We start from the raw sequence: 27,178 nt of genomic DNA on the forward strand, positions 1-27,178 counted from the left end.
TCGGTTACACAACCAGCAACCTGCGGCATCAGCTCTCACCGGCGCAGTCGCACCTGACGCGCCGACGCGTATTGCCGACAACACAACGCGAATACAAAAAAAAAATAAAGTGCATTACAGCCGTTCCGAGTTATCGAATGAGAAATAGTGAAGCAGAGAAGAAACGAGTTTTTTTTTTTTTGAACAATTCACATATCGCGTATTCTTTTGGACATTATTATTTGTTGTGTTTTTTTTATTAATTAATTGTACGGAGATCCGTGTCCGCAGTGAGAGTGGAGTGTGTAGGAAAGTGAGGCGTCCGGAGTATGCGCTTGTTCGCTTGAATATTTTCACTTTCTACTCGACGACGGGACACACAGAACGGTGAGCTTTGATAACGTTACGTAATACGATTTACGTTCGCGTGTCACTTTTACTAATAAACCAGTCATTAGCACTGTTAATAGACCGCTTACGAAACTGTGTAAATTCGATACTCTTTATTAGTTATAAGACCGGAACTAATATTGGACGTAATGTTCTTCTTAAACCATTTTTTTTTTTTTTTTATTGCTTAGATGGGTGGACGAGCTCACAGCCCACCTGGTGTTAAGTGGTTACTGGAGCCCATAGACATCTACAACGTAAATGCGCCACCCACCTTGAGATACAAGTTCTAAGGTCTCAAGTATAGTTACAACGGCTGCCCCATCCTTCAAACCGAAACGCATTACTGCTTCACGGCAGAAATAAGCAGGGCATTAAATTTTAAAAAAACTTTGTAACGCGTAAATCAAATTTATAAGCCCTTCAATGGTAAATAAATGCTCCAAATTAGACCAAATAAAAACAAATTCAATTACTTCTAGTTTCTACCGATTATTCTGAAATATTTTTCTGCCTCGCATGTACTATTTTTTTTTTTTTTTTTTTTATTGCCCTTGTAGGCAGACGAGCATACGGCCCACCTGATGGTGAGTGGTTACCGTCGCCCATGGAATTCAGCAATGCCAGGGGCAGAGCCAAGCCGCTGCCTACCGCTTAATACTCTCCACAAGCCTCGTTTGAAGAAGGACATGTCATAGCGCTCGGGAAACACCGTGGAGGGGAGCTCATTCCATAGCCGGATGGTACGTGGCAAAAAAGACCTCTGGAAACGCACTGTAGATGACCGCAGTGGCTCCAGGTAGTATGGATGAACTCTACTCCGGTGGCGGGAGGTGCGATGGTAAAAACGAGATGCCGGTATCATCTCGAACAATTCCTCAGAGCACTCCCCATGGAACATACGGTACAAAATACAGAGGGAACCGAAGTCCCTCAGCAGACCCAGAGGTTCCAAAAAAGGCACTAGGACTAAAAGGCATCATGTATTATAATAATCGAAAGTCGCATAATTTCATTTGCGCATTCAGAAATGCTGATAGCGTATTGCGACCCAGCCCGAATGGGTACCACCGTCCTGTCTATTTCTATCACAAAGCCTCCTCCGTGCGTCGTGTTCCTCAGTGCTGAGGGTCGTGACCTTTACTGAGCATTTTTGTTAGGACTGTGTTCCTCCATTCCTTCCTGTCCTCCGCGCAATGGATAGCGACATTGATGCTGGAGTCCAAAGTCGTCTTAATATGATCGGACCAGCGCATGGGACTACACCAATAGGCCTCTTTCCTTCGACTTTGCTGGTGATAAGTAGTCTTTCGGGATTATCGCCCTTTTACCTCGCAACGCGATCGAAACAGCAACATAAACATCAAAGCATTTTTGGTATTAATAGGTGTACCAGCTCACGGTTCAACCAGTACTATGTGATTCCTCCGTGCGTCGTGTTCCTCAGTGACGTTTACGGAATACATACCTAAAGGTTTTCTTGGGAAAATTGCTAGTGGTGGGTTCACGCGTCCTTGCACAGCAGAATTTCAGAGGCGATTTAGTTCCTCTGAGCTACTGAAGCCCTAATTCGGGTTAGTTGACCGCCGTCCTTTGCTTGGCGTTATATTTTTACGACCGAGTAGGTGGCATACCGACGCCAACCCTCCTCTTTTCTCATCCGGGCTTGGGACCGGCAATGGCAGATATAATGTGATTACGGAACCCGATAACATCACGACATGTATGACGCTTTCCACAATAAAGAATAAAGCTCGAAGACTGCATTGCATAACAGCAGCTCTTCAGACCGGAACGCATGACTACTTCCCGGCAAAAACAGGCATTGTAATGGTATTCGCGTGACTTATGAATACACCCTTACAATACTTATAAAAAACATCAAACTAATGGCATATAAAGCATTTAAGTTGCAATATCTATGCGATACGGCCCTGACTGGTGGTATTAAGAAAATACCCCTATGTTCCTATTTATATTTCCTCTAGTTGTAGTCGTCGTGGCCTAAAGGATAAGACGTCCGGTGCATTCGTATCTAGCGATGCACCGTTTTTCGAATCCGGCAGGCGGATACCAATTTTTCTAATGAAAGACGTACTTAACAAATGTTCACGATTGACTTCCACGGTGAAGGAATAGCATCGTGTAATAAAAATCATACCCGCAAAATTAAAATTTGCTTAATTACTGGTGGTCGGACCTCTTGTGAGTCCGCACGGGTAGGTACCACCACCCTGCCTATTTCTGTCGTGAAGCGTTTCGGTTTCAAGAGTGGGGCAGCCGTTGTAACTATACTGATATCTTAGAACTTAAATCTCAAGGTGGGTGGCGCATTTACGTCGTAGACGTCTATGGGCTCCAGTAACTACTTAACACCAGGTGGGCTGTGAGCTCGTCCACCCATATGCGCAATAAAAAAAATGTTTATAACGTTCTATCTTTAATTACATTCAACGGAAAACCGATTGACTTTAGCCAACAGAAAGAACTTTAATCACCTATCGATACAGAAATCGGCTTCGCTCAATGGTCGCGTGGTAATGATGAAAGAGCTCATTGCTTTAGTGTCGATATGTGAATCATTTATACATTACGAGCGCGTATAGGGGACTCGTTTAATAAACAGCATTGACCCAAACAGTAAACTGTTTGCATCATCTACGAGCTTAGTATTTCAGACGTGAGCAGAAATAAATAAAAGGTGAGCCTATACTTGCTAAATTTTAAAGTTTATTAAAAAAAATTACATGTGTGCAATTCACACGTGGTAGAAGTGAAACCTTCCAAAATTAAAATACAATTATCCTAAACGTCTTAAGTATATGTAAAATTTTGTCATTAGTAAATAATTGTAAGGTAGCGCCCTCTGTGAATTGATATTTTAATTTCACGTATAATCCTAAATTAAAATTCACTACAAGAGCTTTCATACACACGTTAGTATTAAAAAATCTCACAGATGACGATGTATTAAATAGTATGTATATTTCTGTCTCATTCTTTGCTGGCTTCATCCTACACATTTTTGTATTTGTGTCTCTTACCTGTCGTTTTTACCGTTGCAACCGGTTTGAAATTACAACGATTCTAAAGAAGTTTTCACTTCAAAAACACTTGTTAAATACGTTGTAACCATTTACGTAAATTAATTATTGTATTAATATAATCTAATTTAATAATTTATAAGCTATGCTTATGTAAAGCCAGCTACCCGCAAACTGCGTACCTAAGCAGTTTTGCGGGCATGGTTTAAATGAAAGTCTAACTTTTTATGAATAAATATATTACATACATACATACATACATACAATAATCTACGATATTTGTAATTTACTACGGATCGTCTAAAATTTTTCGCGTTTGCATGTGAATGAGTTTCTAATTATTAGGTAACGTATACATATGTTCATAGGTACCCTGAATTCTGTTCTCGTAGAAGTGAGACCGTCAAAAATTAGTTTTGAATTTCTGCCATTTCCTTTTTTAATTTCAGTATATTATTAAAAAAAAAAATTACGTGTTCAATCACGATACGATCTTTTTTTTCTTTTCTTTAACACACAAGATCGCTCGAATCATATGGCCCTTACAATCCTTACTTCAAAGTCTGGTTCGAAGTCTTCAAGACGTTTTGATATTCCATTTCACGTCATGTCTACATGATTTTGCCAATTCTTCTTGATTCTCGCGTGAGTTTTCATCGAACAAGCCTGTAATTGTTCGTCTTCGAATCTGGTCTGGTCTGCCATGCTGTGCCAGTCTTCAGTTTACTGGTGGTAGGACCTCTTGAGAGTCCGCGCGGGTGGGTACCACCACCCTGCTTATTTCTGCCGTGAAGCAGTAATGCGTTTCGGTTTGAAGGGTGGGGCAGCCGTTGTAACTATATGAGACCTTGGAACTTGTATCTCAAGGTGGGTGGCGCATCTGCGTTGTAGATGTCTATGGGCTCCAGTAACCACTTAACACCAGGTGGGCAGTAAGTTCGTCCACCCATCTAAGCAATAAAAAAAATAAAAAAATGAAAATTATATTTACGATGATCCATGGCCGAAGCCTTGAAATCAGTCACAATCAGATATTTCACTTACAGAGCGGCCTCGCCATAAATGTCTGAGTAGCACGCACGAAACAAACGTCGATTACTTCATAATTAATAAGGAAATCAACAACTTCCACAAATAAATTTGGCTTATAAACAGACATATTCAATCTTCTTCTTCCTAGCGTTTTCTCGGTCTAGTACCAGAACTTTTTTCCTTAATCTCCTCCACTTTTCCTTTGGCATGCTTTTGGGTGAGGTTTGGCATATTCTATCACGAAATATCCTTTATTTATGCAAGAGAATATTTATGTAAGCGCATATCGATTCTATAGGGCTTACAGATGCCAAAAGGTACATGCGTCTTGCACGCCAATATTACTATAGAAAATACGACACACGAATTGATATTAAATGACTACCGAATCCCTTAATCATTGCAAAGTGAATGCCTCCATCCATCTTGAATCTCAGTCGACAGAGTGATGATTATCTCACACTGCAGTTCCCAACATCTGCAGACCGCCAGGTTCCACATATGCCGCATGCCCCCTAAGCGCGGATACCTCGTAGGAGGTTCGGAACCATGTCCAAAAAAAAACGCATAAAGCTGGAACTTAAGGCTGATTCGCCGCGGACATGTACAAAGAAGTTTCTACTTACTCATGATGGTTGAAATGCGCACCAAAATCACTAATAACGCATTTAAGAAACGTGTCGTTTATTACTTTTTTTTTTTATTGCTTAGATAGGTGGACGAGCTCACAGCCCACCTGGTGTTAAGTAGTTACTGGAGCCCATAGACATCTAGCACGTAAACGCGCCACCCACCTTGAGATATAAGTTCGAAGGTCTCAAGTATAGTTACAACGGCTGCCCCGCCCTTCGAACCGAAACACATTGCTGCTTCACGGCAGAAATAGGCGGAGCGGTGGTACCTACCCGTGCGGACTCACAAGAGGTCCTAGCACCAGTATAAAAGTATATCTTTAATAGCAGAAAATTGTTTTAGAAAAAATCGTATGCATCTATTATTAAAATTTCAATCCTCGCATCACATCACTTGACACCGGTCCACGGCACAAATTACGCCAGGCAAGCTCCAAAATACATCAGTGAAACTGTTCTAATTTAAGTAATGACGGGATACTAATGCAATAAGTAATGTTTCACCACTAACACCAACCGTAAATAGTATTTTTTTTTTGTTCTAAATTAATAACTTCAACAATGATATTACGATAGGAAATGTCGTAAGCCATCGATTCCCGTGAGAATCGAAGTTACGATATTCCATCGCTGACAATGACAATGACAAAAACTTGGTTGGTGTATTCGTGTGAAACTGTATGGAAATCTGAAGCTTATGAGTCTTAATGTTTTACTATTGTGATTATTTTCAATACGCTTTTTATAACGTGACCTGTATCTATTTAACAGAATCTTATAATTTCATTTTACGTCAACTTCAAGACGTCCAATAACGTCCAAAACTTTATCCAATATAAATTTTATTATAGTGGTCTTATATCCTTAACAAAACCCCTGGAAAATCCCATCCTTTATTTTTTTATATTTTTTTATTGCTTAGATGGGTGGACGAGCTCACAGCCCAAAAAGGTGTTAAGTGGATACTGGAGCCCATAGACATCTACAACGTAAATGCGCCACCCACTTTGAGATATAAGGTCTAAGTATAATTACAGCGGCTGCCCCACCCTTCAAACCGAAATGCATTACTGCTTTACACCAGAAATAGGCAAGGTGGTGGTACCTACCCGTACGGACTCACAAAAGGTCCTGCCACCAGAAAAAATAAAGTTTTAGTTCGTGTCATTTACACAAATGAGACTTCTGCCTCATATCTTGACTTGGTGATGTCTGTAGACAAAAGGTTGACAATCTCGAAAGACTTCTCATCACCGACAAAGTGGACGGAAAGAGGCCTAGAGGACGTAGTCCCATGCGCTAGTCCGATCAGATTAAGACGACTTTGGATTCCAGCATCAATGTCGCTATCCACTGCGCGGAGGACAGGAGTGAATGTAGGAACATAGTCCTAACAAAAGTGCTCAGTAAAGATCACGGCCCTCAGAACTGAGGAATACGACGCATGGAGGAGGAGGTAAACTATGGTAACCATTTAAAACCAGTTAATTCGTACGATAAACTATCTTTGTGCGTAATTTCATTCAGTTCAGTCCACTGATTTTTGCGCAATTTTGTCACACAGCAAGCATCCAATTAAAAATAAAATATAACCTTTTTTTTTAAATATTAGGGTATATTTATTTACACATCGTTTGTGATCTGATTGTAATGCGGGAGGCGGGTTCGATTCCACTTTAGTATCTTTAACATCAGTATCGATGTTAAAGATATTTTCAAGGTATTAATACTCGTTCTTGACTGATGCTTACGGTACCAAAAATCTATGTTCAGAGACGTGTGCAAACGAAAAATCTTCTCATGTTATTTTATTGCCTAACTCTCTTCCCACTTTCTATTTGAGTCCTAGCAAAGCAATGTTACACATAAAAGAAAATGACGTCACAAATGCGATAATCTAATAAGCCCTTCCCTAACTATTTAGCTGCAAGATTGATTTTCGCGTAAATAAGAGACACAGTCTTTACTTTAAAACAGCGGTTAAGTTTACAGGTCAAGTTATTCCGTTGATCCGGCAGTAGATTCTGCAAAGCCCCGCTCTTGCTTGGGCTAGTGTTAGCAAATTCTCTCAGATTGGGCCCGTGAGCTCACCTACCCGTCTGCGCGTTGCTAGAATAACCCCTTAGGCTACCAGCTAATAGGTACGGAAAATTAATTTCTTAAAAAGACGTTCATTTTTATCGTAACACTAACCTACGTTAATTTTATGATATTAATGGAGTGCCGACGACACTGCTCGTGTGGCTGCTGCCTTCTTGCATACGGCCCACCTAATGGTGAGTTGTTACCGTCGTCCATGGACTTCAGCAATGCCAGGGGCAGAGCCAAGCCGCTTCCTACCGTTAAGTATTCTCCACAAGCCCCGTTTGAAGAATATGTCATAGAGCTCGAGAAACACCGTAGAGGGGGAGCTCATTCCAAAGCCGGATAGTACGTGGCAAAAAAGATCTCTGGAAACGCACTGTGGATGAACGCAGTAGCTCCAGGTAGTATGAATGAACTCTACTCAATTGTTCCGTTACGTGTAACAATTGATACTGCGACGTCGTCTCAAAGTGTGGAGCGGTCTCCGCGTCGTGATGCCCACGGACTCCAGTTACCGCTTTATAATATACGTATGAGGATGTCGATTTGCTGAACGAAAACAATTGTTATTGAAAATTTAGACTGTGTGATTATTCGTTTATATTTATCTCCATTTCAACTAAATGTCACAAGGTCCGATGCAGGGCTAACTTTCACAAAATTAAAAGCTACTCGAAGTAAAGATTTTGAAAATATAATATGCTTAATACTTTATTGCTTTACTTATATATTTGAATGTACTTAAACGACGAAGCGATGGCAACTTAGTTCGCTTGTACGCTATTTAGGTCACAACGATAAAGCAAAAAAATGTTTTTATCACAATTTCACTGTACAAGTGTTTTTCAGCATTTACTAGAAAATTTTGTTATAACATTAAAGTTTGCCTAACTAAAACTTCTAAGGAATTATCTCGTCAACCAAAGGTGATACATTATAAAATTACAGTGGATTCCTTCTTTAATAAATGATAGTAGAAATTAATATCATTACATTCGTATGTATTTATAAAAATTACATATTTAAATATATCAAATACATAATACATAAAAGATACATAAATAAACTACGTAAGTATAGTAGAGCATATTATATAAATTGAATAAATATAATTCAAGCTGACATAATGAATTATTTATTTTACTGTCCGCAATGAAAATCTGCATATGATCTATACATTAATTCTGAAATCTAAATAGCAAAAAGCGATAAAATTAATACACAAAAAAAAATCTTTAAATAGATACTAACCAGTTTCAAAATTCAATCAAGCAAAAACGGTAATGTAACACTAGTTGACGCCCAGAAATAGATTTCGAAATTAGCTAAAGGAAGTGTTTTTAATTAAAATAAATTCATTCATGGTTCACGTAACAGTCATAGGTGCAAATAATTAATTAAAAACGATTGCTAATCAACCTAATGACTAATTAAAACGGCACCCGATCTCTTTGATACCAAATTAAATTATGCAGATTATGTGCAAACATTCGCACAGATTTGAATTATAATTTTAATTAACATTGTCTACGCAACTAGAACGATGCTCTAATGACAGAATATTCAAGAGTAAGATAATACTTTATCTTACATGTACACGCATTAATTCGCGGATATTTCCCAACACTAAAGTTCAATGGGCTGCCTGCCCAAATCAAGATTAGGGTAAGGTTGAAAAAATACGAATCGAAAACTATGATCACTGTAGGAACGGCTGCTTCAAAATCATGGAAGATAGAAGTAAGGAGTACCATATCAGTGTATTAAAAAGTGACCGTTGAAAGGAAGCCAATAAACATGGCGCCATAGTAGCAAGTGGAAGGATTATAAAAAAAGCACCATAAACTACCATACTTTAATTCAATCCAGCACGGACCTTCCCTCTGCTAAAAACTGCTTTATTCATATCATTTCCACTTCCCACACTAACGCTATTTCGGTACGTCTTCCAACAATAACTTGCTGTTTACAGGTGGACATTTTTTCAACTTGTCACCTATACACCACCGCCTTGCCTATTTCTGCCGTGAAGCAGTAATGCGTTTCGGTTTGAAGGGTGAGGGCAGCCGTTGTAACTATACTGAGACCTTAGAACTTATATTTCAAGGTGGGTGGCGCATTTACGTTGTAGATGTCTATGGACTCCAGTAACCACTTAACATCAGGTGGGCTGTGAGATCGTCCACCAATCTAAGCAATAAAAAAAATACAACTTGGGGCTACTTACCTCTACCCTCCATATTCAAAATTGAAAAGACCGTTGTATAAAAGCGATCATCGACGCTTATTATCCCACTATTGTATGTGGTAGCTGCATTTTTTTTTTGGTCAGGAGGAAATCGCCGACTTCCGCCCTCCACTGGGGATGGAGGGCGGGGCATGTCAGAGTCGAACTGACTGAAACGTCCTGTCGCTCGACAACCTACGTCCAAACCTCGCAAGAGACAGAACTCATGAAAAGGCAAAAGGGAGAGAGTGAAGCGTTTAGTGCGGAGCATTTTTAACAAAAAAAAACGTTTTAGAATCTTTGGATAATAAAAGTCTAAAAAATGAGACGTTCGGTGCACGCGTACCGAGAGATGCGACTGCATTATTATTCGAAACATGCGGGTAGATACAATATTTTCTGATGAAACACGCTCTTAAAGTACTACGTTCACGTATTAAGCCCGCAAAAATTGTAATATTGCATAGCGTATATATTATAGTGTATATAATTAGAAAAATATCAAACAATTAAAATTTCTTATCTATATCTCAACAATTTTCAAAAGCAACAACAAAAAACATATAGGCATGTAAGTATGCTTAGGGTCATTAGCCATAGAGGAAACAGATGACTGTGTTCGTATGAACAAAACGCAACCCGTACTCCCTCCTAAATAATGAAACAACAAACATTTTCTTTACACAATCAATGATGTCTACGGGAAAAACCGGTTTTGTTGGCCAACTAAAGGGAAAGCTGTGAAAGAGTGGACGTCTTAAGACTGATATAATATTATGTTACTATGATAATGATTTTGAATACGTATTATTAGTGTTTTCAAACCAATTTTCAAGACTTCGTATTAAAAAGCAGCCCGCAGTTCTCAATTCTAAACGTAACAAAATTGCGCCGAAACAGCTAAAGCGATTTTAGTACGCTTTTATTAGCTTTACTTTTTTCTATTGTGTAACGAATTCTTTCAAAGTAATTTTTATCGACTTCAAGACTTCCGACTAAATTGAAAACTTGTAAACTTATCAGTGTGCTTAGTCCGAGTTTTTAACGTTATCGGTATCGAAAAAGTTAACTAAAATTAGTATGCACTTGGAACTTAGCGACAAACGTAGGCAAACGTTTCAACTCTATACAAATTTGAGTTAACTCTTACGCTATCGAGAGCGTAAAAAACTCGCACTAAGCACACTGGAACCGATGAGTTGAAAAAGAAAATCGATTTACAATTGAATCCTGAATTATTTTGGTATCTAAGGTTTTACCAAAGGTAGTGCAATTATAATTTTACTAAGATCTGTTAACCGCTTTGGACAGAATTATATTTGTTTTGAAACGTTTTTTATTCTGTTCTTTCTTTGGAGCTAATTGCTCTGGATTTTTCATAATATTACGCTTATAAATAAACTTTTCCAATTACACGACAGTGTTACTTTTCTATGTATTTAGATACCAAACCAATGACTGAACTATGGCAAATCGCATAATTACGAGTATACCGGACATTTTAACTACCAAGCGACGACAATGTGAAAACAATAATTGAAATGGGGCGATTCCTCAAAGCGTAACTTCCATTTTAGATTCATTTTGTATTTATTTGGGTTACATGTGAACTAGAGCTTGAAAACGTGTTCTACCACTAAATTACATTCCATTCACTTTGGTATGTGATTTTAGCACACAAAGCATTATTCAACCAAAAATCATTACGCATGACACTGACCGCTACTATCTAAAATACCGAATACGATAAACAATAATAAAATGTAATTGGCTTTTATGTGTGTGTTAATACGTACTATTCGAAATCCAAATAAACAATTGAACATCTTTATTCGATTACATAAATCATAATCGAGCAAGCTCGTGGGAATCGATATGAATATCGGCATTATCGATGTTATCTACGTTCGATGTCGGCGCTCGTGTATCTCCGTCGGCGCTCGGGTCGTTCCGTGATCGTTCCAACCAATCAGCGGGCGTTGACGTAACAACTTTCACCGGCGGTACGTTCGATTCTCGATTTTGTAATTATAATGGAATTCAATGCTTTCTTATTTCAATTTGATTCGGTTTCGTAATACTAACCGGTATGTGAACTTCCGTTTTCGGGCACGTGCGCCAGAATGCGCCTACTTTAAAGTGTTTAATGAATAATTCATTTTTTCTACCGACTTGTGTTGTAAGTGCGGCTGTACCTCATATTTAATCATAAGTTACTGTTATAGCATGTCTAATAAGCATATACTTCTTGAAATTAATGCTCAGTTACTACAGCCAAACTATTCCTCAATCTTATATTTGTCTCAAAATTTTCATAAGCTTTGGAATTTTCTAGTTCATATTTATTGGTATTGACATTTGCAGTTAAATAATTAGATTAATCAAAATTATAAATGAGAATGTTTGTGTTTAGCAAATTCAAATCTTAACCACTCAACCTGTTATATTGACTGACATGACATCATTGACATTTCGCTTAAACAATGTCAAGAGCCCAGGAAAGGGCATAAATACCCCTTAATTTAAAGAAAAACACTTTTCCAATATATATTTTTACATTATACATATGATTAAACCACATGTAAAAACCATTAATACAACAATGACATCTATCGTAATATAGTTACCCAGACAATTATTTTCACTTGAAAAAAAAAAAAAAAACTATCAACCTTTTTAAAGCAACAACCTTCCATAAAGCCAGCTGATATGAACAACCTCGATAAATCTATAAAACGAAATCAAACTTCAAAACCAATCAATCGAATATTAAACTCGAATTGTTCAATCACGGGCACTCAAACCACATTCAAATAAAGGTCTCGGTAATAAAATAAACTATTCTTATAACGATCACGCGATAAAAATGGTTAACGTATCGATTAAAGTAAATAAAATAAACCTTGACACTTATTTGAATAGTTTTTAATCTATAATAGAGTTCGAAAGAATACAATAGCGGCCTATTGTCGAAGTTTCCGTGGCCTAGAAGATAAGACGCCGGCTTTAATCTTATCGAGTGATGCGACTATGCCTGACTTCAAATCCCGCGTTCCTATCTTTTTAGATGGTAATGTCCATGCATACCGCAATTCAATTAGAGCTATAACTAACTGTGCTGTCTACATGGAGATATAAATCTATATATTAATACGTGAAGGAAGAACTTTGTATCCCATTTTACGAAAATTGCGCGGACGGAGGAGTATGAAATTTCCCACACTTATAGATAATATAGAGAAGGAGTGCACAATGCTAATGTTTTTTTTTAAATAATGCATAAAAGATACATTAAAGCAATAAAGAAAACATTACACACACTACCACGTATTTGACGCAGACACGTATGCATACTATTTATTTATTGTCAAACTTTTGTTCTCGACGTCTGTGCTCAAATTGAGAATAGATTAAATATTGTTTGTCTTTATTAATATTTTTCTATAGTGTAGTCTTGGCGAACTTTGTTATTATAAAAATATAAGAGTCTTTGAAAATAGAATCATAATAGTGTACAAACTTACAATTTTAATTAATTATAGTCGAATTTCGACTACTGCGGGACCACTAGTTAAAACAAATATGTAATTTATAAAATATTATCTTGTTGCATTCCTCAGAAAGACACGATTCCTTAATGCTTCAATGTAGACAAAGCGAAACGAACAAAGGCTTATCCAATAACAACAACATAAACAATGGTTTAACATTAACAACGTAAATGTCAAACCGTCAATTAAATACGTACAGGGGCTTACTTGAACTTTATCTTGCCCAACCTGTGACATTTATAATGGTAACGATAACTCGCTTGAAGCTTATTGTAAATACTCAAGTTAGCTTTCGGAAGCTCGCATATTGCGAGAGGGCTGCGCTATCTAAAATACGGGAAGCTGTTGAAAGACTCTTCGTATGAAACCAATTAACCCTTCTTCTTTTGTATCCACCTTATCCCAGTAGGTGGGGTCGGCACTGCGAGTTTTTCTATTCCCTTCTCTTCTATCAGCCGTCATCTGAACACTCACTCCTCTCTCTCTCTCTCTCATATCGTCATTCACACACTCCATCCATGTCTTCTTCGGTCGACCTCTTCCCCTTCTACCTTGCATTAATTAACCCTTAATTTTTTCCAAATCATCACGTGCGTTACAAAGGCTATATTTATTTCCATATTAACATCATCTGTGAAATTCACGAAACTAAGTGTAGCCATATATCGATCGTTAGCCGAAGTAGACTCTATGTTTTGGGTGTCGCCGCGGTAATATAAAAAAGTATTTGTGATAGATTACTCATTTAAGCTTTACGGTGGGCCGTGCGCTCATCTGCCTACAAATTCACTAAAAAATAAAAATAATTACGACGTACGTAGCTTACATATGTCTGTATAATCGAGTACATCAGTGAAAAACGCTCTATGTCTGAAGTTGATTGACAAGATGCAGTTCAGGTCATCAAACTCGGTCATTACAGAGTGAAATCTGAAGACAGGTTCCACCTTCTATAGACGTAATGTTTAGAAAACAAAAAAAGCAACTTTTTTCTTGATTACTTTTTTTCTTAGAAACACTATCCAATGGCAATGAATGCTGTTAAGTTATAAGAGGAAAATGCCTTTGGTAAGAGTGGTAATAAGCTCTCACTGCTTAAGATATATCAAACGTTTGATTAGACCAAGCTCTACCACATCTTGGGCAGTTACCTGATATATACCACGACGTGACTGCTTGGCTCACGTGAGTCAAAATAAGTGGGATATTGGTACAAATAATTTACTCATAACATACCTTGATGCTTACCGCCATAACCGTTTCCCGAATTGATAACCAGTCCACAAAAAACCTGGTCTTGCAAGGAAGTTTCAAAGGAACAAGACCGCGCGGGAGTTCTCCCATGAGGGGGACCGATCAAGTCAAGTCTGCAGTGAGGGTGGATGAGCTACATCACCATCATGACCACTGCATCAAGTAAGACGAAGAAGAAAATCACACCTTCGAGAAAATTCCCACTATCGCCTCACATCGGCATAGGAAACCCTGTGAAAGAGAAACCTTCTCATGTTCTAGCCTAGTTACGTTAGATAATCACTCATTACGCGTCAATTATATATCACATCGCTAATTATAGTGCTGTTAACCTTAAGCATTAGTTAATGAGTGAAAGAATGAATCATTACGTTCAACTTTTAACAAAACATAGTCGCTACAAGTATCTTTGTTATTTAACAGGAAGTATAAATTGAAATTCGTGAAAACATTTCTCATTAATTACGAGTATTATACCTCATTTCTAGAGTACCACCACTGAATGACAAATTTGGAGATTTTGCAAACTATTATAACCACAATTATAGTTTATAATACTTGATATGTCAAATTAAAATTATCCTCACTGTGTCTAAACAAGAATATTGAAGCGGTATCACGGAGGCGCCATCTATAACAGTTTTTTTTAAAGTAGAATAAACGATGGTGATATCACGTATTTAATACCCCGGACCACTTTTCCAATATATTTTTCCTTATCACTTTATTCGGATTATTACCAAAGCTTTAAAATATGCCGAATCGGTCCCGCGCTTCCCAACTAAAAGCAATTGAAACTTTCAATGTTAAAAGAGATCTAATATACCTCGTCCATATCTCCCTTGCGATGGATGAGAAATATCTAGACTTCCCAGTCGTGTACTTTGTGTACATGTACAGCCGTTTGATTTTTGACAATTCGATAATCTAAATTGTGCTATTAAAATAGAATATCCGCTGCGAATGGGTTAATCATAAATTTATATTGAATGCTATCCACTAAGCCGTCAAAGATATCATATTAAGCAGTTACCTCACTAATAGATGAATTCATAATGCACATCTCAATGTAAATCATGTATTAATAATCTATTCAAGATCTCATCTTCAATCTGTATTCCCATTTTTTATAAAATAATTGATTAGTATAAAAATTACAATGAAGTTAAATATTTACAATGAAACTTACATCCAATAGCCCAAAAACCTTTCTCTAGTGCCTATAATAAAACACGCAAAGAAAGGAGAGACCAGTGTGCTTAGTGCGAGTTTTAAAGTTCTCGATAGCGTAAAAGTTAACTCAAATTTGTATGGAGTTGGAACGTTTGCCTGCGGTCACCGCTAGGGGCGCTGTTCCAACTGCATAAAAATTTGAGTTAACTTTTACGGTATCGAGAATGTCAAAAAACTCGCACCAAACACACTGATACAACAAAATCCCGATTACGATACATCATACAAACGGCCGTCTGGTGTAGTGGTAAGTGACATGGTCACTACACAAGGGGGTCGCGGGTTCGAATCCCGCCAAGGGAAGATATTTGTATGATAAATATAAATGTCTTTTCCAGGGTTATGGATGTATATTAAATATATGTATGTGTATAATAAAAATCTTACATTTATTTCCGTTATCTGGTACCTGTAACACAAGTTCTTTACGAACTTAGCACGGGACCAGTTAACGTGGCGTGATTGTTAGTAAATATTTATTATTTATTTATTTATTTATTATCTGTTGATACTAACTCGTACCGACTATTGAAATATTGACTATTGAATTTTTGCTAGTAGGACGAGTCCGCGCGGGTAGGTACCGCCACCCTGCCTATGTCTGCCGTGAATCAGTAATGCGTTTCGGTTTGAAGGGTGGAGCAGCTGTTGTAACTATACTTGAGAACTTAGAACTTAGATCTCAAGGTGGGTGACGCATTTACGTTGTAGATGTCTATGGGCTCCAGTAACCACTTAACACCAGGTGGGCTGTGAGCTCGTCCACCCATCCAAGCAATAAAATAAGAAATAAAAAATGGAGTCCCTGCAATAGTCAGGGATCCGAGTACCGGTGCTATCAGTACACTAACAAGGCGATCAAGTAATCCACGGAGGCGCTTCGAACATAATCACAGTTGACTCACTGTTAAACATTTACGCGGTTTCACTGAACGCTCTAGTTTGTAGCTAATTCACTAGCTAGGGTTGTCACTGTTTAAAAATCATTATTATCTCTAACAATATCAAATCACAGTTGTCTCTATAAGTGCAAATCAACATCGCTGGTTGGCTTATTAGGACGGCGGGGTAGGAACTAGCATCGTGCCTGCTTATGGCGGATCATGAGTTCCAATTTAAAGAGTTACCTCAAAAATTCAGAACTGTGATAAAAATTGGCTCCGTTGACCACTAAAGAGCAGGTGGGTCATGCGTTCAACAACTATTCAGTATAAAAAATATGATCTCTTGATGTTAAGTAAGCTACCTTTTACGAATATAACCATCTTAGAATATGAAGTCGAAGTTTCAATTCACGTATCACGGCAGTCCTACATAACGTTTGTTTGCTTCAGTTTGCATATACCTATAATAAAACTCTTACTCTTAGAAATAAGAAGGCCGAACTCTTTAAAAAAAAGGATTTATTCGAAAAAAATATCATAATGAATGATCTGCAAATAGTGAGGAAAATAACAGGTATTTGGAGGCTTTGCACTTTGTACTTTATTCCGTATTTTCCATAATGCTTTCATAAAGGAATTGGAAATAAAACTGTCATTTATATTTTATGATGGCACCACCGGCCAAAGAAGTTCATTCTTAATTCTTAGATCCATTACGCTAATACAGTGTTTCAAAAGATATTTTCCGCAACGTACCACGGTATTTTCTAAAAAGAGGATTAGTATTACGGAAAAGAGTCTTTAACGGTGAGCTGTGGCTTGGTTAAATTGATGTCCACGCTCGACTACCATCGTCATCAAGAAAGCCTATTTATGTCAGAAATCTTCACACATTTAACTTATATAAAGATTCATCCCTGGGCACAACCCTACACGCGATGGCTGAGAGAAATTATTGAAACACACCGTTTCAATAATCGTGTTAAATTAATGATCCGAGGATTAAATGTATTTTTTTTATTGTTAGTAGTGGTTCTTTATCAAGCATGCACCGATTTAGCACAATTAAACTAATTTTGATATTTTACGTGTATTTCGGTGTTTGGGTAATTTTATCGTGATATTCCATCTGGGTGCTTCTCTGAATTGACGTCACCGCCGAGGGTGAACCCCCGGATTCACCCTCGGCGCTTATAGATCCCTCAAGCACCGGCCACTGTCCTCGTCGAAATCGTCGATTACGACGAAGAACTCGACGAGCGAACTAACCCATAGACACAGCCCACTGAGTTTCTCGCCGGATCTTCTCAGTGGGTCGCGATTCTGATCCGGTGGTAGACTCTGCGAAGCACTGCTCTTGCTAAGGCTAGTGTTAACAAATTCTCTCAGGTTAAGGCCGTGAGCTCATCTACCCGTATGGGCGTAGTTGAAATAGCCTCTACCAGCCAATACGTAGAGGAAAAGATTAGGTAGGTTGGGGCTACTTACCCGTGCACCATTATCATACCAGCATTACTAAGTTTTGTTACATTAAAGTTACACAACACTATGCCTTCATCGTGGAAGTATTTATGAGATGACGATTTGGACACGTTCTTATAGTGCCAACCTCCTGACCTCGAGCCATTCCCATAGATGCTTTTCTGTAAATCAAATGTTCGAAATATGAGGTTTGATTACCAATGTTGCTTTATGGTCGTTGTTGCACTAGCGTAGAAATTTACCAATATTTTCTCGCGTACATCGCGAAAAACCCAAATCGGCTAAAATTTTTATGTCATTGAACGAATGTAATACAGATGTACCGTAAAATATATGCAAAATTATTAAAGCACACAAAACTCATGTACACTTTCCATGAAGGTTTATATGACCAAACAAAGCAGCTAATTATTCTTTGCAAAATAAAATTTTATTCATTAAAATTATGCACGAAACTTGAATGAACAATGGGATTTTTGAAATCGCTCATCCAATAATCCTTCGCAGTATTAAGTGAACAATGTTATACTGTGAAGGATTCGGGCCAAGTCCAACTGAGCACACAAGCTAATCTATTAACAATGCCTTTGGGTTCGATCCGTAGCAGATACTTGACAAAACACCAATCTAAGATACCCTTGTCTTTTTTTAATTTAAAACTTATTTCTTTCATTCTTTGTCGGAATGGTCACGATAGTTTGGGAGTTGGCAGATTTTTTGTGTCTTACAAGGTCTCACCGTCTCTCATCGCGCTGTCATCATTTGAAGACTAAAAAGATATTGTATGAATAAAATACTTTCAAGAGATTGCTCTTGGCCCAGTATGAATTTTTAGCTGAGTACAAGATACAAGGAAATTCTACGCATTTTTTATGTTAAACGACTTCACTGTGCATTAAGGACTAATTGTGGAAATTATTTATATATTTGAAAGAATTCACTTTCAGGGTGTTTTCATACTTAAGTTTTATTGATATATTGGCATTACTTCTGCGATCGGTTTTCATTTTTTATTAATTTACACATGTCATGGCGCCAAGGGATCCCATACGAATATTTCATACGTAGTGGAACCTGTGTGCTTAGTGCGAACTTTTTAACGTTCTCGATAGCGTAAAAGTTAACTCAAATTTGTATGGAGTTGGCACAGCGCCCCTAGCGACAAACGTAAGCAAACGTTCCAACTCCATACAAAATTGAGTTAACTTTCACGCTATCAGAACGTTAAAAAACTCGCACTAAGCACACAACTGGTGACGCTTCATTGTAACTATATGGAAAACATTAATTTCATGAAACTACGCATGCGCTACCTATCGCACGTAAATCGAACTAACATAGCATATACTAATAGCAATCAATAAATAATAAAAACATTGGATACATATTCGGAGTCGAACACTTAGCAAGAAAAGTCTTGTGCAGAAAGATATCGATAAAACAGAAATCAAGTGCATTGAAAACAAACAAAAAATAGTTTAATATCTGTATAAAAATATATTACGTAAAAACAGAATTAAGTAAAAAGGGGAATCCAATGGGATAAAAATACAAAGATAGGCGTTTCATCTAGTACTGGTCAAAATAGATACATCGAATAGTATAAAAAACAATAAATCTATACTAATATTATAAAGCTGAAGAGTTTGTTTGTTTGAACGCGCTAATCTCATGAACTACTGGTCCGATTTGAAAAATTCTTTCAGTATTAGATAACCCATTTATTGAGTAAGGGTGTAGGCCATATAACATCACGCTAAGACTAATGCAAGCGGAGCACTAATAAAGAATGTTTCAAAATCGGGGCTTTTTCCCTTTTGAGAGCTTCCACTGCGTGCACTGCAGAAACGGTTATAGTTTCTCTAAAATAACGATGAAAGAATTGTTCCCCTTTAAAAGATCTAAAAAAAAGTCCGCGACAGCATATATCTATATGTTAAGGTTGGCTCACTATAACGTTTTTTATGCTAACCAAATTTATTCTAAAATAAAGCATTATTTGTGAACTATTCCACGCGGACGAAGTTGCGGGCAAAAGCTAGTATCTATATAAATTAAATAAAAATTGTATTAAGTTTTAAAAGCTAACATATAAACTCTTAGATGATTAATAAAGAAACATTAAATTACTGTGTTACTTTTTTCATTATTCGTTTATCACTAAATAAATACAACTCAACACACATTTACTCAAAAAAAAAATCACCTAAACCTTTCTCCTCTGAAATTGGACGGACACGTTAAAAGTATTCAAATCTCTGACAATTAAAGGCAATTAACAAAAAAAACACACTCATCACATTATTAACAACAGGAAAATCATTTGAAGCATTATAATTGTGCACTTTCACCGTCCAAATGATTTCAATCTATAAAGTTTCACAATATCAAAACGATTACGTTTTATTTTTTTCACCTTTTCATCTGACGTGTCACTTTTACCAGCACCTGTGGTGATAGATAATGATATAGAATTACGTTTTTATTGAAATCGATATGTGGAATAGAAATTTGTCGCGTTGATGTATTAAATAACAGTATGTCAGAGTGTGGTGATATTCAGAAACCGTGTTTTTGTGGTTATAAGAGATCATAGACATCACGACGAGAATGACGTCATCCGTTTTGAGTGTGGTCAAAGCCCTGCCCTGATTTTGCAGTGGGATGCCATGATTCGTAGCAGAAATAAGGATAGTGGAATTCATCCTGGCCCAAACTTATATGTTAACGTGCACTAACCTATTCACTGTCGAATTATTGCCAATAGTTAAAAGTTCACTAATTTTCCTTTCATTGCTTCCAGATGATTCCCGTGATACGGACCGGTGCCTTACTCTGGCTGGCTATTGTCATAACGGCCGCAGCAGAGACCAACGAACAAAACACCACGACGACGACGAAGACCATTCGTACGACGATACTACCCTCGAAAACAACAAGAACCGAACTAAAAGTATCAAGAAGTTTGAATCCTCACGACACGCAAACGTTGAACGTTAGAAGCAAATCCGGACATGTCACGCAACTTATTGTTAAGAAAAAAGAGAAATCTACCACAGTTCAAATAAGCAGTACTACCCCAACACCGACAACGGCTTCAATTAAAACCACTGTAGCTGTAAATACGACTGATGAAATAAAAAACAAAACCGAAACGAGAGATCAAAGGAAACTTAATTTCTTGGGCACAGTCAACAGTGACCTAGCTGGATATGATTATTATTTAAATCGCAACAAACATTCAGAAGAACCTATCGATGTAAAAGCTGAATATGGTAATTGGTCACCAGTTTCAGTGTATCCTGAATCGCATATACAAGAAGATGGGAAGAAACCAGAAGGTGACTCGGAAACCACAAGTTACTATCCGACCTACGACAATGATAAAGTAACTGAGGACAAAAAAGTCTACATAACTTCAGCCAGTTTCAAAGACTATGGAGCGCCTATCACGAATTATAGGTTCGATCCACAAAATCCAGTCATCAAAAATGATAGGAATCCAGTCTATATTGAAGTAGTGAGCACCAAAGTATCTGAAGGAGATAATGAAAGGTTTAAAGTTCCGGATCCAGTGGTAATCAATTCAGAGCCAATGTACATAAAGAAAGCATTAGAAAAATATAATAATAAACGTGGTAGATCTATTTTAACTCTTGGTGATGATGGCATTCCAGAAATTCAGGGAATTAGAATGCCTGATGACGAATCAGATAAAAAGACATGGCGCAACGCCAGGGTTGTAAATGGTGAACTAATTCCGTATCCTGAAGGATATAAACCTCCAAAAGCAATTCCTGAGGCTGACGTTTACCCTGATTTAGCAGCCGATAATCCCGGACAAAGTTTTGGTCCATTCACTAAAGAAGACAACTTTGATTCTAAAGATGGTCCTTTCACCAAGTTCGACAATTTGAAATTTGATAGCAGCGACGCCATAACACCTTACACAACAAGTGAAAATCCGTCAAACTACTACAAACAGAAAAAGGACAATTACTATTTAAAGTCAGGTTACGGACCATTCACTAAAGCCGACAATTCGAAAGTGGCAAATTCCAAATTAATTGAATACATCAAACAGATTAATGACCAAGAATCGAAGCGAGACTACTTCAGTGGCCGTAGTTCTAGATCGCATGAAGATATGGAATTCGCGGAGAGCCACATTCAAAGACGTATGCTCCATCATCCCGGTGAAGTAAATTTCCCCAACTCTGTAATGTATACTCCGAAGAATGCCAAGCCAGGTTTCGATGAAAGCGTAAGGAACCCAATACTGCAATATGCTCATCCGGAGCTCGGCGTGCAACCCGCTAAAGCTACGAGAGACAGCATCGACAATAACTACGACAACAAGGGACGTAAAGTCATGTATTATACCATGAATGTTCCAAAAAGCGCCCACCCTTACCCTATGGAACCTGTTAATGGATACGGACAACAGCGCTCCCAGAAAAATATCAACGCCAATAAATATTATGAAGATGAATATAACAAATTCAGGTACTACGAAAACGCTTATAACTCACATGAAGTACCCAGGTATCCTTACAACAATTATGGTTATTTGAAACGCACGCCTGAACCATCCCTATGGAAAAGATTCACAGATTCGATCAAAGACACAATGAACACAGCCAGCCAAACAGTTCATCAATTGACTAGGCCCATCATCGACCCGATCGCCAAAGTAACTCAACCCGTATTCGAACCAATAGTTGAAGCTACACATAAAATATCCAGCAACTTAGGTCTTTACCCGAGTAATTCCATTCAAACTCAAAGATATGCCCAAGACAAAATCGGTGTAGCCGCTGTATCTTCGGGAGCTCCCGCTATGCTACCGGCTCTCGGATTGATGGCTGGTGGTGCAGCATTAGGTCTCGGAGCCGTAGCAGTCGGAAAACTTCTCGATGTTAACCTAATGAGAAGTGCAGGACTAAACGACGAGGAGATTCAAGACGAACTCGAGAAAGAACATAAACGATCTTTTGAGGCGTTTGACGTGGACCGCCAAATACTAAGCACCCAAAAGATATATGACGACAACTACAAAATGCCCAGTGAAAATGTGTACGTGGTGATGTCACCAGACAACAGTCAAGGTAGAGCTAAGAGGGAAACTCTTAGCTTCTTTGCAGAATCATATAATGGACAAGCTTTGAAGCGTGTGAAGAGGAGACACGTCAGATCAATCAACGATATGTCTGAAGATCTGCAGCACGTGGACGCATCGCCTCCGCCTTCTCTGACAACCTCCGCAATGGACTTAATAAAGCAGACCGACTGGAGAGATTCACAATGTGCCAAGTTCACATTCTGCACTGTCCTTACATCACAGTCTGATGATTCTATCTTTGGAATGGAAAAGAAGATGGCGTCGTTAATAAAAATGTAAGTATATATCCATTTTAATGATGTATCACCAAAATGTAAAAAATGCTAAATAAGGACGACCCAAAATAACGATCATATGAAGAAAAATGGGGTGTGTCTCATACCTAGTCATATAATAGCTCCACTAGCTATCATTACAAGAGTAATATCTTAATTTGTTTAGTTGCACAAAAAATGTAAAATTCAATAAAAATATTATCCATTGAATTAATATTACGTGAAAAAGTAATAGGACTGTCTAGAACATAAAAACAATAAATAGCTTCGTCTGATTTGAGCAAATAATCGGCAAATATTAGACATACAACGACAGCATCATTCCCGAATTTAGAAAGTTAACACAAATTAATATTTTTGGATTTAGTATATTAAATGAGGTTTCAATCATTATTAATCTTCGCCAGAAACAAAAAATAAATGAAAGTATGCTGTAAGCTATAAGTCATAACAGAACCACAAGAAAAAGAAACTTTCGAATTAATACGCTCCGCAAAATTAATGTTATAAGGTTTTTGGAACGACTCTCATTGATTACATTAAGAGATAAGTATTTTTTTAACGTTGTGAAAATTACGCGATTCTTCACGGTTTTCGCGCTGTATTAGTCGAGCCAGAGGTAATGAAAGACTCGGCATTGTCTCTGCATCATCATACTACAGCCAGAAAAGAATGTTCGATGCATCAGTATATTTGTAAAAAGTCAAATGTAAGGTTTCGAATTAGAAGTATTGCAATACATTAAAAATTTCAAATCAATTTGTAGAAACTTATAGAAATATTTTTTGAAGGACAAGTTGTCAAGGCCCTAAATTAAAATTAAAAAAACTACAATCAAAACCGTGCCCAAAGCGGTTAATTTCAAAAGTTAAATTTATTAAAATAGTAAGATTAATTAATAATATATTATGTAATTGTAAATCATTTAATATCGTCTGTAATAAAAACAATGGCACTCTTAACCTTATAACATACATTCTATTTCTCTCACTAAGCGGTTCTAAAACTGTGTTATTTATTCAGTTTTTTTTTTCGGTAATTTTGAAGACATCGTTTACGATTATTATCGATAAAGTTTATAGTTTACGAATAAAAAAAAACCAATACCTTGATCGTCTGAACTTGATTTTGAAAAAAGAAAAAGTATTTTAGCCCTAGTCTGTCATTATTGTATTTGTGAAGAATAAAATATAGTTTTGAAGCTTCATTATTAGTATTTTTAGCAAAAGGCTGCATCAATAAAAAAATTCGTGAGGCTCCAATTAAAATCAACGCTTTGGGAATAGGCATGAACTTTTTATGAATCAAATTTAATTATCTTAACTAATGACGCAAAAATTAGTAAAATTACAAAAATAAATGGAACGCGTAAACAAAACGAATAGAAAAACTGTTAATCTACAAACGACAACAAAAATATTGGACAAAATATGTGATGCCCATACAAATAAGGGCCTTCTTCTTCTTCTTGCCCTTATCCCACATAATCTGGGGTTAGCGCAGCATGTGCTCTTGTCATGCTGCATAGAGATTTGGCATGAATTTTACGACTGGCCGACTGTTTGACGTCCACCCTGTGGTGGTTATATTTCCAGTTACATACCCGATCCTGTGGGCCGAATGGTAAACGGTCGACGTCGCCCTTAACGCGTCATTACGGATCCTCCCGATCCATTAACGATGCTTGTAGGTACCTCAAGCACCGGTCACCGTCCTCGCCGAACCTGTCGCTTGCGTCGAAGGGCTCGACGAGAAAATTAATCCATAGATACAGCCCACTGAGTTTCTCACCGGATCTTCTCAGTGGGTCGCATTTCCGATCCCGTGGTAGATTCTGCAAAACACCGCTCTTGCTAGGGCCAGTGTTAGCATCACTCCGGTTTGAGGCCCGTGAGCTCACCTACATGTCAAGGAGAAGTTTTAGTGTATTTTTTACTCCATCCGTTTTTGGATCCACCCGTATAAATTGATCTTTTGATTATTAGAAACATTAATAGTAAAATACTAAAAAGGTTAAAAATTACATTTCAGTCGTTCTTCTGAAAAGACAAAAGGTATGTTAATTAAAATTTGTTCCACAACAAAAGATTACTTATTCATATTTAGAACAGCCCAAATGTAAAAAAAAGAACCACGTTTAACATACTACTGTATCGTATATTATCTTTAACAAGCTTGCTGTATTTTTTTATTACATTTGACACGACCGCATTTCGAAATGGCAATAAAAAAAACGCACGTTTTACCCACAATCACTTTGCCTAAGCAATCCGGAGCCGCAAAAGAAATTCTACGAGTAAATAAAAGTCTATTGAAAGGATTCCTTCGATATAGTTTCACATTTAAATAAGGATGTTAGTAAATCGGCGGTGTGTCGTTGCGTATGAACATTGTTACGTGATCAACAAATGCAACGGGAAAGTGTGAGCAACGCAACGAAGCTACTGTAAATACGTGTCCGAATGCGATTAAATTCGCAATTCGATGATTAAATTTCTGTTCGAGTGTGTTGCGTGAAATTTCACTCTCACTAATGAGACTGCAGTCGATACCACAATTACAAGTTTTGGTTTCAAGGGCTTTATATGATAACAGCCAAATTTCCAATTTAACAACATTCATGATTTCGGAGCTACGGCTTAAAATCACCTTCTGGTGGTAGGACCTCTTGTGAGTCCGCACGGGTAGGTACCACCGCCCCGCCTATTTCTGCCGTGAAGCAGTAATGCGTTTCGGTTTGAAGGGTGGGGCAGCCGTTGTGACTATACTGAGACCTTAGAACTATATCTCAAGGTGTGTGGCGCATTTACGTTGTAGATGTCTATGGGCTCCAGTAACCACTTAATACCGGGTGGGCTGTGAGCTCGTCCACACATTAAGCAATAAATAAAAAAACTAAAAAAATAAAAAATAAAACTTCATGGTAAATATTGACAACTCAACGTTTGCTTAACCATAAATTCTACTAAAGTATATATTCCAGTTTCGATTGGGAACAGTTTTAGGAAATTTCACTGGCGATGATTGAGCGTAATCAACACAACCGTCCTTCTTCGCGGCAAAGTCGGCAATTTTTATTAATGACGTAGTTCTTACTTGTCATCTGTCAAGTACTGTGACAGCTTGACACATGACTATTAAAATGGCGGGCTATTAAAAATGAAACCTCTAATTGGAAGACAATATATTTCTTACATTCTACACGTATTTCACTCGATTGGATCAGCTTTTGCCTGTGTACAATTTGCTCCGACTCACAGTTTTGACTTACCGTCCGCCTGAGGTCAACTCACTTTAGATAACTCCCAATTTAATTGTAAAACAGCAGTCCTACCCTTCAAACACATTACTGTTTCGAGGCAAAAAACAAGCAGGATGATTGTATCGTGCGGCAGTAAAATCATAATTTTATTTAAGCCTAGTTTAACTTTTTTGCTGTCTGATAAAAATATTATATGTATTTATGGTTGCCTTTAGCCTTATTAAAAAATAAATGCACTGTGAACATTAGTTCCTTTCAGGCGTAGTTTTTCATCATAGTTAAAAAAATAACCATATCATCATTTTTAACTTTCGATCCTTTTATAAAACCAGTGAAACTTGGACAACGTTCCGCTCTAGTCCACGCAGATTTTATAAACAATAACCATATTACAAACAAAACATATTATATAGTCATACCTGTTTAGGGCAATCCTAAACATGAAGTTTATATGGCTTTTTTGAATGTGGGAACACACTAACAAGTGTGGCAACACAGTTAGTGTAAGTTAAAAATAAAAATTCTGGTCGTACGTACACGCGTTGTACTTTAAAAGAAAATAAAAATCCTTCTGAATATAGCTTTATTGAAGTGACCAGTCCAAACTATAGTCCACGCTCTACATAATACGAACCTTTACCTGGCAGTTAAGAGCACAATAAAAAAAATCATTTCAACTATTCTCGAGTGATGTACTCCGTCATAAATGTGACAATGGATTTTTTA

At 37.4% G+C, this 27,178-nt stretch overlaps 1 protein-coding gene across 1 annotated transcript in view; it reads left to right on the top strand.

The window, feature by feature from the left end:
• LOC114250139 (uncharacterized) overlaps positions 1 to 27,178 on the top strand; it is a 31,505-nt gene continuing 4,327 nt past the window's right edge. Inside the window, exons 1-2 of the mRNA XM_028183885.2 lie at positions 1 to 366; positions 20,597 to 23,190. Coding sequence (XP_028039686.2) covers positions 20,597 to 23,190 — 2,594 coding nt within the window. The 5' untranslated portion in view covers positions 1 to 366. The remainder of the gene's footprint in view (positions 367 to 20,596; positions 23,191 to 27,178) is intronic.

This window comes from Bombyx mandarina, chromosome 18 (genome assembly GCF_030267445.1).
Source record: "Bombyx mandarina strain Sakado chromosome 18, ASM3026744v2".
Classification (NCBI taxonomy): domain Eukaryota; kingdom Metazoa; phylum Arthropoda; class Insecta; order Lepidoptera; family Bombycidae; genus Bombyx; species Bombyx mandarina.